The sequence below is a fragment of the Dipteris shenzhenensis genome, chromosome 18, assembly GCF_047967505.1.
Source record: "Dipteris shenzhenensis isolate YYH24624 ecotype China chromosome 18, Dip_SZ_1.0, whole genome shotgun sequence".
Taxonomy (NCBI): domain Eukaryota; kingdom Viridiplantae; phylum Streptophyta; class Polypodiopsida; order Gleicheniales; family Dipteridaceae; genus Dipteris; species Dipteris shenzhenensis.
In genome coordinates this window covers 20,772,479-20,793,503 of record NC_141613.1, presented here as the reverse complement: position 1 = coordinate 20,793,503, position 21,025 = coordinate 20,772,479, and the positions used below count along the sequence as shown (strand labels likewise).

The following is a 21,025-nucleotide window of genomic DNA, read 5'->3' as shown; positions in this document are numbered from 1 at the left end:
GAGAGGTTTGATCGACGCTGGCCTACGCAAACAGCGTTGAATTAAAAAGACCTACGAAATTGAGGCTATACGTGGCGATGGGCGATGCACGGGGTTCGTGATAGTAGTGGGAGTTTCGAATTTGTTTCATCAACGAAACTCCACCGACGAAGGAAGACAGGTGACGGGAGGAGTTGTCAGCGCAGCAAACTCTAGTTGAGGAGCGTATCAATTGGTGGTACCAATCTGTTCACCAAACCAGAGCCAGTTGGTCCGGTTAGGGTAACCAGATAGTTATCCATCCAATTACTAAGAAAAAAAAAACAGAGAGTTTTCTTTGGCCACCAGTTTCCACTTATCTGCTGTCAGTTAATCTCTTGTCAGAAACATAGAGTTTTGCAGAAACCTAGAGACTTGCAAAGGCTTTGGCAGAAGAAGGCTTCGGGACATTTGCGCTACGTGAAGACTCCAGGGGTATTAAATCGGGTGGCAGGAGCAAGACTAGGGAGCACTTTACCCATTTTTCCCTTTGTTTTGTCATTTCTGTTTTGTTAGAAACAGATTAGGCTTTTGTGGTTGTAGCAGACTTGGGATGGACAGTCTTTGAGACTATGCCTGTGTGCTTCAGTCACAGTTGATTTGCAGGAATTTCTTTAGTATAGGGAAAGTGGTTTGGGGTATATTGTGATATATGCTTGTGTCAAATGCCTAGTTAGTGTGAATCTGGGATTGCAGGTATTCCCTAGTATAGGGAATTGTGTCAGAGTGCCAGTACACTGAATTTTGTCAGTTTGTAAGTACAGTGTTTTAGCGGTGTTTAAAAAAAGCAAAACACCCATTGACCTGAATGGACAACAGGTGTCGCGCCCAGTAGCTCACACCTTATCTGGCAGGATTGCATTACTTGAGGATGCCTTGCAGCAGTTATTAGCGCAACAGTTACAGGCAAATGTAGGGCAGTCTGACCTTAGAAGAGTGATACACAGTATGTCTGCCAGACCTTCTCGAGATGAGAAAGGAAAGGCTCCAATGGAACCGGAGTCTAGTATCCATACGGTCGAGCCTAAAAAGGCTAAAGTACCTAATATTGCCAATTATAGGCCGAAAAAGTATTATGGTCGGATGAATGACCGTAGTTCTGATGTCATTGAGACCTGGTTACACAAATGGGACGAGGCGTTCACCATTTGTGAAATTAGAAATGATATCAAGAAGATCCGCGAGGCCACCCACATGTTTAGTGAGGCAGCGGATCGGTGGTGGATTAAACAACAAAAAGATGGTATTGCATCCACTACCTGGGAGGGGTTTAAAAGGGAATTCAGAAAACACTTCTTACCTCCTGACGAAGCATCCCGAGCTTGGGATCAGTATAGAAATCTTCGTCAGAGAAATTTGTCAGTGGCAGAATACACTGATAAGTTTCGAGAGAGCGTAATGAAGGTTGATGAACCCCTACCTCAATCAATCCAAGTGAAAGATTTCATATTTGGATTGAATGATCGGATTAAAATGGAAGTTCGGGCTAAGTATGCGAACACGTTGGATGATGCAATAGCCATAGCCCTGAACTATGAAGATGCCAAGGGCAGCAGGCCAAGTGGGTTTGCACAGGTCGGAACCCAGTATGGGTACCAGAAGAAATCTGGGTTTAAGAAGTGGATTAGTAAAGGGAGTGGTTCTCAGCCGAGTGGTCAACCCAAGCAGGCGAAACCAGCTGAAACTCCTAAATCAAGTACCACCATTGGAGTGAAGAGGAAAGTAACACCAATGGCAGCCCGAGCTTGGTCTAAGTCTCCCTTAAACCCAGAGCAAAGAGAAAAAGCGAGGAGAGAAGGCTTGTGTTTTGGTTGCCTTCAGCCTCATCAGTGGAAGGATTGTCCATGAAATAAGGATCGTCGGATGGCTGAGATGGTAGTCTCAGAATGTGACGTGGAAATGGAGGGAAGTCCCAGAGCGGAACAGATGTAGATTTAGCTAGCGGGATCTTCTCAGAGGTCAGTACCTTGTTTGTTATGTGTGTCTGTTGCTAAGCTAGTAACGAGTGCACCTGATAACATCCTATCTAAGCCCGCAGCAACGGGGTATACAGCCTTTAATGATACGGATAAGGTGAAAGGGGGCAGAACCTGTAAATAGACCTCCCTATAGAATGAGTTTTACCGAAGAAGCGGAGGTGCGAAGGCAACTGGAAGAATACCTCAAGTTGGGGCAGATTCAACCAAGTTTCTCACCTTTTGCTTCGCCAGTGATATTAAAGAAGAAAAAGGATGATACGTTTCGCCTCTGTATAGATTACAGAGCATTGAATAATATCACTGTTAAGCACAAGTATCTGATGGCTCGGATTGATGATTTGCTAGATGCATTACATGGAGCCATGATTTTCAGCAAGATAGATCTTTAGTGTGGCTACCATCAGATCCAGATTAGAGCCGAGGATGTGCATAAAACCGCTTTCAGAAGCAGGTTTGGTCATTATGAGTTTTTGGTAATGCCCTTTGGACTTACCAATGCTCCAGCTACATTCGTCATGCTTATAAATGATTTACTACGTCCGTATATCGGAAAGTTTGTAGTACATTTTATTGATGATATTCTGGTATTCAGTAAAAGTATTACTGAGCATCGTGAACACTTAAGAATAGTGTTCGGTACTTTAAGGAAAGTCAGCCTTTATGTAAATAAAAAGAAAACTATATTGTGTATGGTTAGGCTTGAATATTTGGGATTCATAATTACTCCAGAGGGGGTAGAAATGGATCCAAAGAAAGTGGCGGCGATACTGACTTGGCCAATCCCTCAGAGTCTGACCGCTTTTGCGATCATTCTTGGGATTTGTCCAATTTTATAGAAGGCATATCAAAGGATATTCCGAAATAGTATCGCCATTGACTGATCTGACCTCAGATAAAGTACCTTTTATATGGGGACAGAATCAACAAGAAAGTTTTAACACCATCAAACAAGCTGTGGTCACAGGACCGGTGTTAAAAATAGTTGATCCCCAGAAACCGTTGTTCCTGGAAACCGATGCAAGTGGCATTGCGGTAGGAGCAATTCTCCTTCAAGAGGGAAGGCTAGTAGCCTTTGAAAGCAAGAAGCTTTTTCCCTCTCAGCGAAATTGGCCAACTCATGAATTGGAGTTGTATGCTGTTATCCATGCTTTGAAAACATGGAGGCATTATTTGTATGGTTCAGAGTTTTATGTGGATGTGGATTATGATACTCTGAAACATTTTTGTAAACAGCCTGACTTGATGGGCCGCCAAGCTAGGTGGGCAGAGCTCATGCAGGAGTTTAATTTGACGATTCGGTACCGAAGAGGGAAGGATAATAAGGTTGCTGATGCGTTGTCTCGCATTATGCACAATATGAGTTTTACGGTATTAGAGAGTGCTCTAATGACCGAGATTAGAGAAACTCAAAAGGTGGACGAGTTTGTCCAGAGTCTATGGCCTAAGGCTCATGTATTAAAACTTGGGGAAAACGAAAAGGATGACCTGGCATCCAGAAAAGGTCAAACTTATGCAAGATATACCATAAGGGATGGTATGCTGAAAAGAACTGGCAAGGTAGTAGTACCTAGTCAGAATGATCTCAGGCAGAGAGTCATTCAACAATGCCATGATAGCCCATGTGCGGGACATCCAGAAGTCGAGAAGACATATGATCTCGTGAAGCGAGATTTCTTTTGGCCAAAGATGAAAGAGCATATTCATGAATATGTGACACGGTGTTTTTCGTGTCAGGTAAGCAAGGCCGAGCGGGTGAAGCCACCCGGACTTTTGCAGCCCTTGGAGATACCACTAAGTAAGTGGGAGAGCATTTCCATCGACTTTATTGTAGGGCCGTCTGCGACACAAGGTGGATATGATTCTATCCTTGTAGTGGTTGATCGTCTAACCAAGATGGCTCACTTCATTCCGACTAGAGAGTCTGTTAGTGTCCTGCAAGTGGCGGATTTGTTTATTAGACATATATTTCGTCTGCATGGATTGCCTAGATCCATAGTGTCAGACAGAGATGTCAGATTTACCGGTCATTTTTGGACAGCGGTATTTGAGACACTAAGGACTGAGTTGGGAATGAGTAGTGGGGATCATCCTGAAATGGATGGTCAGACGGAGAGAGTCAACCAGATTTTAGAGGATATGCTGAGGGCATATGTGTCATTGAGACAACATACGTGGGACAAGTGGTTGGCATTGTTAGAGTTTGCCTACAATGATAGAAAACATTCCTCTACGGAGTTTAGTCCGTTTGAATTGAATTATGGTTATAGACCAGCAAATCCAACTACAGTTGGAATACCTCGGAGAGTGCCTAGTGCCGCAAACTTTGTGGTTCAGATGCGAGAGATGCTAGCACTTGCGAGAGCTAATATATGCCAAGCTATGGATAGAGCCAAGGCGTATGCGGATGAAAACCGGTCTATAAGAGAATTTAAGGAAGGAGAAAAAGTTTTTCTCAGAGTTCCTTCGCACTCGAAGTCGTTAACTTCAGGAGAGTGTGCTAAGTTATCACCTCGATATTGTGGACCGTGGTTAATTCTAAAGAGAATAGGCAAGGTGGCCTATAAATTAGAATTGCCACAGGGTTGCAAGGCGCACCCAGTGTTTCATGTTTCTCGTTTAAAGAAATTTTTGCATACAGGTGACTCACTAATCGAAGGTGTGGTTTTGTTTCAGGAGATAGAGGATAATGCAAGGCACAAACCAACAAGAATTCTGGACCGAGGAACAATGCAAGTGCGAAATCAGAAGATACCCACGGTGTTGGTTGCATGGCATGGTCAGCCTCTATCAGAAGCTACCTGGGAATCCGTATACCAGTTGCAGAGAGTGTTCCCAAAATTTATCATCGAGGATGCTGATGTCTGAAGAGGGAAGGAATGTTACGCTCTAGCTGAGGTGGCATGACCTCGGAAGAATCAGTCGACATTTCCCTTAAGGATCTATGTTTGTAATATATTTGTTTGTGCTTCATGTAAATGATCGAGAGGGAATTAATGTCAAGGTCCTAGGTGAGGGTTGATAGCACCAGACTAGGTGGGTCTAAGGCTAAGGGCCTAATGCAAGCAATGTACCTAGGGACAATTGGAATTAAAGTATCCCAAGAGAGGGGTGAAAAGATGCATTAGGAAGGCCCTATGATGATGACATGTGGCATCTAGATCCGTCTAGGGAGATGGGGCTTGTTGGAGTTAGTGAGAGATGGAGAAGGAACTTTTACGTGATTTTTGATTTTGATTTCTCTGTGAGCTCTCACGCTTAGTGCTACTCCCGTGATCTGCAGTAGTAGATTAGGAAATGTACTTAACACACAAGTGCTCAAATGCATCCAACGAAGCTCAAAGGCATTCACAACTGTAGAGCAACTGCAAATGCACCCAACAATGCAGAGTATCTGCAAATGCACCTGAGAGTGCAGGAGTATGGGCTGCAAAAACAGTCCCGAAGCGAAATACACAGCTCAAAACACTTACTGGAAGTGCAACTTGGCCCGAACCACCTGCAAAACAGTCCATTGACTGTGTGGGCAAGCTGGAGATGACAAAGGAGCTGAAGTGAGCTGTTTGGAGCTGAATGAAGCTGTCGGGAGTACTTTTGAACACAACACACGTGCAGAGAAGATCCTGGAGAAGTATGGAGATGCCTGGAGCTGCTGGAACACACTCAGGAGAGACTGGAGCTAAAAAGGGTCGAGAGCTGAGCAAAAACGGCGAAAAATAGCCGAAAACTACTTGAAATCACCTTCTGACAAGTCGTATGGACTCCCAGCACTGTCAAACAACTGTATGGATAGATCCGTACGCACATACAGACGTCCATACAGTTCCGTACAACTGTACGGACAAAAAAACAGGGAAAATTTTCCCCCCACCTAAAATGGTGTGGGACAGGTTTGTTTTTATGCGGGCAGCTCAAAAAATTCGAAAAACATTAAAATCGGATCTCAAAAGGTCAAAAAACAGCCGTTGGACCGTTGGAGCTACCTCAAACGAAAGCTGGAGAGCTGAATCTGAGAACCAGGAACACGCACTGGAGCACCAAGCTTGCGGGAGTTTGGAAGCAAGCTCAGGAATGGGCTCTAGAGACGGAAGTGCTCTGATACCAAATGTAGGAAGAAAGTGGAGAGTGAACACAAGTGAGCAAGAGTGCACACACAAGAAAGCTCCAATAGAAATGTTCAAATGAAACAATACAAGTACTTGGTATATATAGTACCCAAGTACTACTGGTCAACCAGAGGGTTGACTTTATGCCTACAACACCATATCTTTGTAATCTCTTACAGTTCGTACGGTAACAACAGCCCATATGTGCACATTCCTGTATACCATCACAAGATGCAAGCTCCAACCATACACACCCGTTTGCAATCAGCAAATCAGCAACCGAGTTGCTTCTGTACACTTAGACTAGCAAGTCCCCTCGGATTTCCTTACATAGGCTAGCTACAGCTCACACCATAGCTCCCGTACGAAAAAATGCCTCTGCCCAACAGCCCGTAGTCAGACGTACTAGTCTGTGCACTACCTATAGCCCGAGCTCCGTATAGCTCCGTACATGTCCTACTCCGTATAGGGTATGCACGCACGGAAGATCTTTGCCTGCCATCAATTAGCCGCCTTCTTTTCCCACGTGATCCTTCCTGGTAGGTTCCATGGGCAACCTTGCCAAATGCATCCTAAGCATGGGAAAATGCTATGTGGCATGCTCACATTTTTACTTTGCCCCTTGGTCTTTAATTTTCACCTTGCCCCCTCTATGGGGTCCATTCCAATGGCCCAACCTTGGATCCTTAGGGCTTTTGCTCCTCTCTTTGGACTCAACCACTATTTTTACCCCCAATGCATTATTTGCTAGGGGTTCTAGCAAACCAAGCAACCCATGACCTTCGTCCTTGTTTTCGTAGAGTTGTGCCCACATGCAAGCCAACAAGCATGCGCCAGAAATCATGCCCTCGTGACACTGGTTGTGTACCCTGATCCTACCTGTGTGTGTTTTTAGCCGGAAAAGAAACCGAGACCAAAGGCTAGAGACTAAGTATGGCGACGCTCAAAGGCCATAGAGAAAAGGAGATCACGAGGGCGAAGGGATGTCATAGGGGTGAATAAGGAATTAGAAATGGAGGGAAGGAAAAGGGAGACTATGACACAAGGGGAAAGGGAGAGTGGGAAGAGAAGCAAGTACATGATAGGAAGAGGAATGTTGAGATGTAGACATCAAGGGAAGTGAACCATACTTTATTGGAAAGGAGGGATGAGAGGGAAATATCAAAATACTAGCTAGGTGGCTTTACAAGAATGAGCGTGTCTCATCAAGGAATAGCCCCTTCCTTTTATAGCCAAAAGAGGGGGTCTCTCCACATTAATGTATCCTCCCACATGCATGGTGTGTGTGGAAAAGTCTTCCATGTGGGCTAGGTGGGTACGCACTCTCAATTGTGTGCGACAACCCTTTGCCTCAATTTTCCACATAAATCAAGCCCCATATCTCAAGTCTATGATACTCCCTTGGCCTCTTTCCAATTTTATAATAGGTTCAAACCTCTAGGAGGACAAGTGGAGGGTTGGCACAAGGAATCTTGCCACCTCATCCTACTTTCCCCATTATTTAACTAGCTCTCTTTGTCCTTCTATACCTCCTCCACATGGGCCTATCCCATATGGAGGGAATAACTCAATATAATAGCCATCTCCACCCATTTTATATTGCTTCTCCCATGGACTTTGAGCCATATCTCAATTATTGCATCCTAGGTGGAGGGGTGGCACATGGAGGAGCCATGCCACCTTGCATTTTATAATATTACTATTATGGATTATGTACAACACACCTTATGGGTCCTCTTACATGGAAGGGTGGCACATGGTCATGCCTTGCCACCTCAACCTTGGGCCCTATGCACACCATATTTGATTATACTATTGCCACATATACAAACACACATACATATTAATGCCTTTTTCCTTAGACAATTTTATCCATAACAGTTCCCTCCCCCAGGCACAGGGAATGCACCGCATTTCCATGCCTGGGACCATAACGCACAAAGAAAGGCTTGAGGTAGCGCTTGTTGATCACCTTCTTGCCATATGGTTCATGCAGCTCCTGAACTTGTACAGACCCATTGCTACGTTCTTTGATGACTTTGTATGGACCAGCCCACAGTGGCAGAAACTTCTTATCCATTTGGTGGTCCAATCTGTTATCAAAGCATAGCACAACATCCCCCTCAGCAAAGTGTCTTACCCATCCCTTGCGAATCTTAGCATCCAATCGGGCCTTTTGTCGATTCTTTTGGATCTCTGTTTGATGTAGTGCAAGGCGTCGGGTCTCATCTAACTTCTCAAGTTGTACCAATCTGGCCTCTACATGTTCATCTTCTATCATCCTCTGTTCCTGCGCCAATCTCAAGGCCGGAATCTCTATCTCAAGTGGTAAAACAGCCTCAGTACCATACACCAACTCAAAAGGGGTGTGACCTATAGATGTTTTATGAGTGATGTTGTAAGCCCACACTGCTTCAGTGACCTTCTGATCCCATTGGCTCCTATTCCCTGCGGCCATTTTTCCTATGGTTTTACAGAGGAGGCCATTGGTCCGCTCTGTTTGACCCATGGATGCTGGATAATAGATGCTAGAAGTGTGATGATCAATGCCCATGCGATCCATGAGTAACTCCACTGCTTCATTTAAGAATGGACTCCCATGGTTAGAGACTATCTCCATGGGTGTCCCAAACCTTGTGCAGATACGTTCAAATATGAAACTTGAAACTGCCTTGCCATTTGCAGCAGAGAGAGCGATAGCTTCAGCCCACTTAGTGACATACTGAGTGGCTACCAAAAGATACTTCTTTTTGCGGGCAGTCATGGGCAAGGGCCCGACAAAATCTATTCCCCACTTCTGAAACGGATGGATGGACATCACTGGGTGATGTTGCCCGGGATGCAAATCCTTCCTACCGAAGAATTGACATGGTTCACAGGTTTTGCAATACAAAGTGACATCCTTGAACAATGTCGGCCAATAGTATCCAGCATGTAAAATCTTCTTAGCTGTATAGTCACTGGCATAGTGGCCTCCACAAAACCCATCATGATAATGCTTCAATACCTTAGGCACTTCATCTGCATCAATGGCCCGTCTGAGTACCCCATCCATGCCTTGACGGTACAACACCCCATCAAGGAGGGTGTAGCGCCTACTATCTCTGTGGATCTTCTTTCTCTCATAGCTTGTACTTTCTGAAGGAAAGGAGAAAGCGGTCAAAAACTTATATATACCACCATACCAAGGATCCCCAACTTCTATGGCTGCTACCAGGGTTACATCAAGGCACTCCTCTAAATCAATCAAAGCATTCTTCAAGTTGGAACAACCCCCTTTTACAATTTTGAAAGAAAAATCATATTCTTGTAGAACTGCCAACCATTTGGCCAACCGGCCCATGGGATTTGGTGATTGAAGAACCTGCTTTGCAAGACCAGTGTCAGTGAGTATAAAGAAGGACCTTCCAGCCACATAATGCTTAAATTTCTCAATGCAAAACACCAAAGACAAGGCATGCTTGTCAGCCTCTGAATAGCGTCGCTCAGTGTCGAGCAATTGTCGAGACGCAAATCGAATGGGATACATGAACCGATCCTCCCCTTGCTGGAGAAGAATACCTGCCAGAGTGTGCTCTCCAAACCCAGTATTGATATAGAAGGTCTTTGACCAGTCTGGATTGCGTAGAATGGGTTCTGAAGCCAAAGCATTCTTGATTTGTGCAAACCCATGATCACAATCCTCATTCCAAGAGAAATCAACCCCATCTTTTAATAGCATAGTCATGGGCCGTGTCAAAGCAGCATACTGATCAATGAAGCGGCGATAGTATCCTGCTAGATTGACAAATGAGCGTACCTGACGTTTGGTTGTAGGTGGGGAGAGCTTGAGGATGGCTTCTACCTTCTCGGGGTCAGGCTTGATGCCCTCGGATGAGACAACATGTCCCAATAACCTCCCTTGAGTGGCTCCAATGGTGCATTTCTCAGGGTTGAGACTGCCATTTGCATCCTTGACCCTTTGGAAGGCCAATCTAACCTTCATGATGTGCTCCTTACGTGATGAGAATATACAGAAATCATCTAAAAACACCTCCAAGAAATCCCCCAAATAAGGAGCAAACACCATCTGCATGAATCTTTGAAAGGTGGCAGGAGCATTGGTGAGGCCAAATGGCATTACTTTGAATGCAAATGTCCCCCAGGGTGTGGCAAATGTGGTTTTAAGCACATCTTCCTCAGCAATTCTGATTTGATGAAACCCAGAGTAACCATCACAGAAAGTATACATCTCATGACCACTTACCTTCTCAAGAATGAGGTCTTGAAAGGGTAGAGGATGATGATCCCTCTTGGTGGCAGCATTGAGCTTCTTATAGTCGATGCAGACCCGCCACTTGTTGTTTTTCTTTGGGATGACTACCACTGGTGAAACCCATTCAGTATTGTGAACCGGAACAATAAACCCAGCCTCTACAAGCTTCTGCAACTCTGATCGCAAAGCGTCGGTCTGTAGGGGCCCTAATCTCCGATACTTCTGAGCCACAGGCTTTGCATCAGGCTTCAGCTCTATCTTGTGCTCTATGGCAGTCACATGGCGAAGGTGGTGGTAGCTAGTTGCAAAGAGGTCAGGGAAATCTTTGAACATTTCAAGAAACTCATCTTTCTCACCTGGAGTGAGGTTTGGAGAAAGCATTGATTCGAGCTGTTGAGGACTAGCTGTTATCTTTTTTGCAGGTGGCAGGGTCGGAGACACCCCCATCATGTAAACTTCCTCCTCTGAGAATTCCTCCCCTCCGTCTGATTCTTCCATGGACTCAGACACTAAAGATGAGAGAGTATCACTGTCATGCTCCTCTTCTTCTTCCGGTTCCATGGCACCAGGTTGCACAGGGATTTTCTCCTTGGAAGCACCAAAAGACATGTGTCCTGTCTTCCAATAGCTGACTGCATCACTTTTTCTCAACCATGGTCTCCCGAGTATGGCAGGGTAACTTCTGCCTGTATCTTCAATGTCCACTACATAGAAATTGACAGTGGTGGTCAGCCCGTTGACAGTGATGGGCAAATCCTCAATGACTCCCATGGTGGCGAGTCGTCGACCATCTGCTACCTTGATTCGAGTGGAGGAACGCCTTGTACATTTCAAATTCAATTTCTTCATGATGCGGGGCACCATGATATTACATGCAGCTCCCCCATCAACACACACATTTTTGACACGGCAATTATCTATGATGACATCTACTGTGTGTGGGTGCCGATCAATTTCTTCAGAGATAGAAGATACCTCTCGTACCTTTCCCTTTTTCTTGCTCTTTCTTGTTGAGAGACCTTGCTGCAGCTCACGTCTCACCTTAGGGCTTAATGCTATTAGTTGCGGGAGTGTGATGCTCAAAGAACGATGAGCAAGGTCTTGAACGACCGAATAGTCCTCTTGCCCTGAGCCGATGGGAAAATCCGAGGGTGACCACTTACTCCTGCGAGATCTTTTAGTCTTCTCTGTTGGTGGGTCTGCCATCTCAGCATCTGAGGGCTCTGAGAAGGACACCTTCTTCTTGGGGCGGCCCGGTCCACGGTTTGGAGAGGGGTCCGAGATAGCACTAGTTCTTTTCCCGAGATCAAGGATCTCCACATCAGAATCCTCAGTGCCCGACTCACTTAGAAGATTCACCCTTGGAATATTGGGGCATTCTGTAATGACCCTTCTGGTGGCACTCGTAGCATACAACATTAGCACGATCTCTTGGAGGGCGGTTGGCTTGATTTTTGATGCCCACCATCTCAAGGCGAAGATCATTCAGGGCCTTGGCTAGGTCATTGACTCCAGGTTCTGTTGCAGGGGGGGCCTCTTTAGTTGGAGGGGCCACGGGAGTAGAGAGGAGGGGGGCTCGTGGGCGAGGTTGGGGAAATCTTCGAGGCGGAGGATGAGGATATCCACCTTGTTGAGGGTAAGCATCTAAGGGAGGACCATACATCTGAGGTGGAGGCGGTAGATACATCGTGGAGGGGTGGGGGTATGCCCCTGAGTTAGACTCCCCAGGTTGTTGTTGCAGGAATGGAGGGGGATGCGGAGGGACAATCGTCTTCTTTGAAGCGGGGTCAGACTGAACTTTGTCAAACTTTTGAGCAATCTCATGTGCTAGCACCATAGTTTCTGGATTCTCCCATTTAAGCTTGAGGCGGAATTCATCACTCGCTCCTGCTACAAGGTAGCCCAGCACATGCTGAGTCATTCCAGCTCGAAACCCGGCATTGTCCTCCTGTGTGGCAATCAAACGGTCCAGGAGCACGGCCGCTCGATCCACATATCGACGCGCCGTCTCACCTTCTGACTGCTTCAAATTTGCCACCTGCAGGTACACATTCTCCGGCTCCTCTTCTTTGCCGAAATACTCAATCATTGCTGCTGTCAACCTTGGCCAGCTTTGGCGAACATCTTCGGTTTGCTTCTCATACCACACTTGAGCCAAACCTTCTAGAAATGTGGGGAGAACCAATAGCCATCTGTCTTCAGTAAGAAAGTTGAGAGAGACACAACGGCGTTTGAAAGCCACAAGATACTCATTTGGATTTTCTTCTACCCGCCCACAAAACACGGGAATGTCAGCCATGCTTGGAAGATGGGAAAGAGGGGCTTATCTTTGGACGAACAATAGTAAGAGGAAGCTTGAACTGAAAATCGGGTGAAGATACATCCAAAAAGCACACATAGGCAGGGTAAGGTGTCACTGGTGTAGTGTGAAATATTACACGAGAAGAATCTTCAGCATAGAATAGCACATAGACTATCTTAAAAGGACCAATCCTCATGATATCACTTTGATCATTACACGCGAGGGTTAGAGGTGCGGCGTCGCATAAGGTTGTTCATCAAGGCAAACAAGAATGCCATGACAAATGTCAACAGTTGGAGAGCTTGCACATCACCTTCAGCTTCTTCCAGTTCTTGTAGTCGCCATTCTATTTCTTCAAGGGGTGTGCGGTCTGGCATCCTTCTTTTGAGCAATGTCCTTGAGAACCCTCCTGATGGTCTGCCGAAGTCGGTGAACTCGTATCAAGTAGGCCCAACACTTAGTTTCATGATGACCACAACCTTTGCATTCCTTACAAATGATCACCCTCCTTCGTGGCTTGCGGCTTGGTTGGGGTGGCGCTTCCACTCGCGTCATGCGTGATTGAAATACAAGCTTCACGTGCCAAGAAATCAGCAACAAGATTTCGAGCTCGAGGGATATGCTGAATTTTTACCTCTTCAAATTGGTTGCAAAGTTCCAAGGCTTGTTGATGTCGTGGAACCAAGCCTTTGCTCCGCACCTTCCACCTTTCACTAACTTGTTCACACACTAGTTGAGAATCTCCTTGCACCTCCAATTGCTTGGCATGATGTTCTTGTGCCTTTTGTAGCCCAAAGAGCGCCGAGTACTCAGCTTGATTGCAAGTACTTGCGGGTGAAGACTTGCTGTAACAAAACTCCTCACCACTCGGTGAAGTGAGCTTCACACCCACGCCAGCCGCCTTGGTCGAAGGTTTGTAAGCTCCATCAAATTGAAGAATCCAAGATGTCATCACACCAAGACGAGAATTCGGACATCAAGTTTCTCGGTAGTCCAAGATAGGTAGGAGGAGAGGGTGGGGAGAATTCAACACTTGAGCCAAACGTTCAGCACCAAATAAACTTGCAATTCTTTGTTGATAGTTTATCTTAAGCCCAAAAAGAATTACAATTTGAAGCTCGAAATGAGGCACAAAAGGCTGATTAGGTACAAATGGATTCCTTGGTCGAAACATTACCAACCATAGCCAAGGCCTAGAAACCTTTGTAATGAGATTGTGAATAAACCATTCAGGACGAGCTTTTCCACAGGAATCAACAAGCAGATGCGCCAAATCTCCCCCCAAGCTTGGGGAGCATCCCACCCTTCGAAGAAGGAAACCGTTTTGATTACCTCTGAAGCAGCAAGTAGTTCGATCACCGCACAATGAGTAGAAGTAAAGTCAAAATCCTCCCAGCGTATCAGTAGTTCGTCACCCTGAATTATCCACGGTGTGTCATTCCACCCGTCATCACCATCAATAATGCACTGGACAATCAGCCGTTGAAGGTCGACATGAAGATCAAGGAATACATCTCGTGCATTGGTAGCCGTAAGGTGCGGAGGAACAGGCACCAATTCCTTAAACGCGTTGAGAAGTGACATAAATGTCCACCCTTCTCGTGAGGCGTGCGTCCGTGAAGTGGGCTTGGAGAAGTTCTGAATTGGCGATCTAGCAAGAGAAGTGGATAGAGAACATAAAATGAAATATTTTTGCTTTTTACAACAAGAGCAAACTCCTTATGGTTAGAGAGTTACAGCTCCCGCAATTTCAATATATGAACAAAAATCATTACATTTTTACCACTTCCAACTTGTTGGCCCAATGATAAGACTTTCTTTTGTGAAGGGGGAGGTCTTGGGTTCCAATCCTACTCTTTAATAAAAAGAGAGGAGAGGAGAGGAGAAGGAGAAGAGAAAGAGAAGGACAAGAAGAAGAAGAGAAGAGATAGGGGGGGCGCGGGATCTGCTGTTACTCTTTTGCAGGGGCTCAGGAAACAGTCCGCGACCAGAGCAGTCCAGAGAACTGTCGCGCAGAAAACTGTCCGCAACCAGAAATCGCAGCAGTCCAGAGAACTGAAGCGCAGAAAACTGTCCGCAACCAGAAGTCGCAGCAGTCCAGAGAACTGTCCGCAACCAGAAATCGCAGCAGTCCACCAGAGAACTGAAGCGTAGGAGACGCACGAAGCGAATGCACGCGCAGTAGCTTAGAAAGAGCACAGATGGTATAGTTTTGTTGATGTAACCCGTACGAATAGAAGATTCGTCAACAGCCGTGGAGATTCGTATCCCAGCAGCCACACCAAAACTTTTAGCCGGAAAAGAAACCGAGACCAAAGGCTAGAGACTAAGTATGGCGACGCTCAAAGGCCATAGAGAAAAGGAGATCACGAGGGCGAAGGGATGTCATAGGGGTGAATAAGGAATTAGAAATGGAGGGAAGGAAAAGGGAGACTATGACACAAGGGGAAAGGGAGAGTGGGAAGAGAAGCAAGTACATGATAGGAAGAGGAATGTTGAGATGTAGACATCAAGGGAAGTGAACCATACTTTATTGGAAAGGAGGGATGAGAGGGAAATATCAAAATACTAGCTAGGTGGCTTTACAAGAATGAGCGTGTCTCATCAAGGAATAGCCCCTTCCTTTTATAGCCAAAAGAGGGGGTCTCTCCACATTAATGTATCCTCCCACATGCATGGTGTGTGTGGAAAAGTCTTCCATGTGGGCTAGGTGGGTACGCACTCTCAATTGTGTGCGACAACCCTTTGCCTCAATTTTCCACATAAATCAAGCCCCATATCTCAAGTCTATGATACTCCCTTGGCCTCTTTCCAATTTTATAATAGGTTCAAACCTCTAGGAGGACAAGTGGAGGGTTGGCACAAGGAATCTTGCCACCTCATCCTACTTTCCCCATTATTTAACTAGCTCTCTTTGTCCTTCTATACCTCTCCCACATGGGCCTATCCCATATGGAGGGAATAACTCAATATAATAGCCATCTCCACCCATTTTATATTGCTTCTCCCATGGACTTTGAGCCATATCTCAATTATTGCATCCTAGGTGGAGGGGTGGCACATGGAGGAGCCATGCCACCTTGCATTTTATAATATTACTATTATGGATTATGTACAACACACCTTATGGGTCCTCTTACATGGAAGGGTGGCACATGGTCATGCCTTGCCACCTCAACCTTGGGCCCTATGCACACCATATTTGATTATACTATTGCCACATATACAAACACACATACATATTAATGCCTTTTTCCTTAGACAATTTTATCCATAACAGTGTTGATCAAATTCTCCCTACGTCTAAAGGCCTCAGCGCTAGCCATATTTGATCTAGGTAAGATAGGAAGCTAGAGAGGGATGTAAAGCCATTGTTGAGGAGACAAGGATAACGAGCTGGAATCTCATAGTACACAACACATAAAAGAAAAATGCTAATCTATCTTGATCTCTTGTCTGGTGATCACATGAAGTGCAGATGTGGTACCCTCTAGGAGGGAGCACCATTGGTTTGAGCGGGATGTCCCTTGGGAAGTCATCTCCCACTTCTGGCCTCACAACCCCTCAGCCCATCCACTCTTAATACGGAGTTGGTGCAATGAGACACAAAACTGCCCGATCAATATCCTCAATGAATGGGTGAGGTGGATCTGGGTATACTCTCGTGGTTCAATGAAGCCCTCCTCTGAAATGTGTAAGAAGTTGGTCACTGTTAACAAGATTGATTAACAATATGCCACCGCTAGTTAGTGATGTGATTTGATGGACAGTGGCAAGTCCATAGAGCCAGGATTGTGTCTTGGAGCTAGACGGGCCCAATAGGACGGTAAAAGAATGAGGAGAGAGTGGTATAAAGAGATTAGGGTTGGCTCTCCCTTGGTACATAGTTGCTGTCTTCTGCATTTTGCTATGGATAGATAGAAAACCCTTATGGGAATGATGAGTTGAGGAACGATATTCACATGAGATCTGACATTGAAACCTTTGGGTAGTGCCCTACGTCGTGTTCATTTGGTTCTGTTATAGGGGTTGAATGCTCTCTCCAATAAACGATCCATTTATTCAGAAACCACAGATCTCTCATCGTCGATGTTACATTGTCATGAATTTGTCACTGATGGTTTCTTGTATGTGCATGAAATGTATTCAATAAATGCTCCGTGTGTAATTAATTGTAACAGGTCCACTTATAACCCTTAGTTGGATTTTACTTATGCATGCATGTACACAACCACACTCTGCAAGCACATATGCATGAATTTACATATTTAAAATTTTTATTCTCATGCACTAAATTATTTGTTTTAACCTTTTGATCCAGGGCCACTTGGACAAGGTTTAGCAAATGCTGTTGGATTGGCAATTGCAGAGAAGCATTTAGCTGCCCGTTTCAACAAGGATGATTGTGTCATTGTTAATCACAGAACGTGAGTTTTCTACTTTTGGTTTTTCAGCTGATATTAATGTAAAAAAGGGCATATGAGCAAAGTTCTGGGAAATTTAGGCACTTTAGGGAATGCTGAATAATTGGCTGGGTCTTGGTCACTATAACAATCATGGGATCTTATGTATTCTGCTAATTAAAGGGAAAATTCCTGTATTTTATTATCAGATTCTGTATCATGGGAGATGGGTGTGCGATGGAAGGAATATCATATGAAGCAGCAGCATTGGCTGGCCATCTGAAATTAAACAAGCTGATAGTCATCTATGATGACAATCATAATACAATTGATGGAGACACCAGTCTTGCTTTTTCTGAGGATGTTACAGCTCGATTTCAGGCTCTTGGGTGGAATACTATGAATGTTGAAGGACTGTATCATGATTTGAGTACTTTTGAATCAGCATTAGACATGGCTTATACTGAAGCTGAGAGGCCTACCTTCATCAGGGTACATGCATGCTCAGTACCATCAGAAACTGCATGGCTGCAGGACCATGGATATACAAACTGAACCCTTGTTTTTTTGTTCAGGTTAAGTCGATTATTGGAAGGTTATCAAAAAAGGAAGGGACATCTAAAGCCCATCATGGAACTTTTGATAAAGATGATGTAACAAAAATGAGACAGGCAGTTCGATGGGATGATAGAGATCCATTTTATGTGATCCCAATGGTTTACAAGTAAATTTTCTTTTAATATTCTAATAAATTGTAATTTGCTATTCGTTGGAATTTATTCTCTGTGATCCAACCTCTTATCAAATAATTGCTTCTTACAAACTTATTGGTATGCTTCTTACTTCTTTTTAACAGGGATTTTGAAAAGCAAGCAGAACATGGGCAGGAGTTGGAGAATGAGTGGAATTCTATCATTGCAAGATATCAGGAGAATTATCCCGCTGAAGGAAATGAGTTCAAGAAGCTTCTTAATGGTACACTCCCTGTTGGTTGGGAAAGTTGTTTGCCGGTATATGCTTTTGCTTGGCTCTTAACCTTGTACACACCCTTAAAGAATTGCAAACTTGGTTTGAAAATTTGATGTAAGATAGGATAGAATGAGATTTTGACACAGGCTTTGATTTGGCAGACATGGTCAGAAAATGATCCAGTCGATGCTACACGTGGTTATTCTGAGACATGTTTGAATGTATTAGCCAGGGTGTTGCCTGGTTTGATTGGTGGAAGTGCAGATTTGGCAAGCTCAAATAAAGCCTACTTAAAAGATTTAGGGGATCTAAACCAGCATACCCCTTGGGGACGTAACATAAGATATGGGATACGAGAGCATGCGATGGCTGGAATATCAAGTGGCCTTGCACTGCATGGTAGTGGCCTTATTCCATTTGCAGCAACCTTTCTTGTTTTTTCAGATTACATGAAAAATGCTATGCGGCTTTCTGCTCTTAGTGAAGCAGGCGTGATCTATATCTGCACCCACGATTCAATTGGTTTAGGGGAAGATGGGCCCACTCACCAACCAGTAGAGCAGTTAATTGGGCTGCGAGCGATTCCAAACATGTTAGTCTTTAGGCCTGCTGATGGAAATGAGACTGCTGGAGCCTATAAAATGGCTATTATACACCGTAAAGCACCTTCTGTGATTGCTCTTTCGAGGCAAAAAGTAGAAGCAAATTTGGCTGGAACTTCCATGGATGGTGTGGCCAAAGGTGGTTATGTGGTAAGTGACAACTCCTCTGGGCATCCAGAGCTGATACTCATTGGAACTGGTTCTGAATTATGCTTGTGCGAAAATGCTGCTAGAAGACTAAGAACAGGGGGAAGAAAGGTTCGAGTGGTATCATTAGTATGTTGGGAGTTATTTGAGCAACAAAGTGAAGAATATAAGAGCAGTGTACTTCCAGGTGATGTGAAAAGGCGGATGTCTGTTGAAGCGGGATCACCTTTGGGATGGAGACAATATGTGGGTGATGCTGGATATATCATGGGTGTAGAAACATTTGGTCTAAGCGGTGCATATTTAGACGTTCTCAAGAAGTTTGGGTTTACACCTGATGGTGTCCTTCAGAAGGCACGCACTTTGTTGCAATGAGTGCATTGCAATCATCACTGAATAACTGGATTATGATATCATGATTTGCCAGAGCACAGTTCCTGTTAAAAGATTTTTGTTCACACATTGATAACTGATTCCATTTTGAGGTGGCAGTGAAATTCAATATCAATCCTTCCGTAATTACGAATGTGAATATTTGGTTTGGAATTGTCCTGTCGTCCAGTAATTTTGAACATCATGTCCATTCTCTCTCTCTCTCTCTCTCTCTCTCTCAGATTACAATTTGTTTAGTCCACTCGCCAGGAGAAATCATTGTCCATATGTATGTGGATTACAAGTTTCCTGTAATCTTCCAGTGTCCTTGGAAGACCAACAGGATGTATGGAACAACCACAAAGGTATAATTATAGATAGACAACTTACTTTTTAAATAGAATTTGAACTAGAACAAAAAATTTAGAGCTATCTTACTCTTCATATTTGCACTAGTAATCCTCAGTTTTATTAAACTTTTTTTGTGTGTTTTTGATGAAAAAGACTTCTATTGAGTGTGTTTTTAAAAATTGTTTTGAGTAGCTAATGATTGGAGTTCAGGTTGTGGCTCGTTAAATAGGTTAATACATGAATGGGAAGAATGAGATGATTACCTGTTGAAGGGAAGTGCAGATATGGTTTGAAATCGTGGTTCTTATTCTTATTTGACATCATTGAGGAATTTTTTTAAAGATTTCAAGAGAGGAGTTTCTATTCTGCATATGCAGTTCTCACAGACATCAGCTACACTCCGACAGACTTTCTCAATCTCCATGTAGAGAGCCTCTGTCAGCCTTTAGAGCTATTTTGATTTATCACTGATCTGTGTTCAGACTGTTGGCAAACCCTACTCAGCACCATGTTTGAACTCCGTCTGCGGGAAGATCTTCCACATTACCATCTTTGAGATGTGTGCTTCTGGTTTGTACATTTGACACCAGCTGGATTGGAGAGATGCTCCTTTGAACATGCAATTCAGAACTGACGTTTGTTGCCACATTTATTGGTCTTAGATGGTTTTGAAGCCTTGGTGATGAAGATGAGATTGCCATGAGAAGTTCAGTGGGAGTAATGGTTCTAGAAGAGGAATGCCGTAGTAAGAAAAAGAAGAAGGAGAATTAGCCAGTCAGACTTTCCTTTAGGACAAAGCATTGGAAGCTATGACTTGTTGTTCGACCTTAAAGAAAAGGAAACTCATATCACCTTTGGTCAGTTACTTGCTTTGTCTCCAAAACTACGGAAGGAATGGGGAAAGCTAACAAGCACAAGAGTGTCAAAGAAGAAAAAGAAGAAAAGTGCCATTCCTACTGTTCAAAAGGTAGATATAGATGTTGGTAATGATGTACCTATGGTTGATGTGATCATTGATGGTCAAGTGATTTCTAATGTTTACATTGATGGAGGTGCATCGATTAATGTCATGAGTGAGAAGACCATGATAGATGCTGATTTAAAATACTATAGTACTACCTCTCCTTATCGCATCAAATTGGGTGACAACACTAGGGTAAAGACCTTGGGAGTTGTGAAGAATCTAGAAGTGGATGTATGTGGAATTTCTATGCCGACTACTTTTCAGGTGATCCCTACCAAGCCAGATGCAGAAATTGCATCGTATGCCTGTGTGCAGAGATATTGGGAGTTGCAGATTCATGCCTGTTGCCTGTTGATGCAAAATCGTCACTAGGAAGTGACTGTGTGGTGAAATACCACTTTCGTCAGTTTTGCAAATCTGCCCGTGTGAGGCAAAAGCTGTGTTTTTTGCAGTGACAGAATATTTTGCAGTGTTCTGTAATGGCATCTGATTCTCTTTCACAGATTGTCACTGAAAAGCTTGACAAGAACAACTTCCAGGCATGGAAGTTTAGAATGACG

General features: G+C 44.3%; 1 protein-coding gene across 1 annotated transcript in view; it reads left to right on the top strand.

The window, feature by feature from the left end:
* The window catches only part of LOC147890934 (transketolase, chloroplastic-like), a 63,298-nt gene extending 44,016 nt beyond the window's left edge, over positions 1–19,282 (top strand). The window contains exons 3-7 of the mRNA XM_087389120.1: positions 16,979–17,084; positions 17,270–17,552; positions 17,636–17,784; positions 17,917–18,070; positions 18,191–19,282. Of these exons, the coding sequence (XP_087245246.1) occupies positions 16,979–17,084; positions 17,270–17,552; positions 17,636–17,784; positions 17,917–18,070; positions 18,191–19,153 (1,655 nt within the window). The 3' untranslated portion in view covers positions 19,154–19,282. The remainder of the gene's footprint in view (positions 1–16,978; positions 17,085–17,269; positions 17,553–17,635; positions 17,785–17,916; positions 18,071–18,190) is intronic.
* Positions 19,283–21,025: the final 1,743 nt, after the last annotated feature.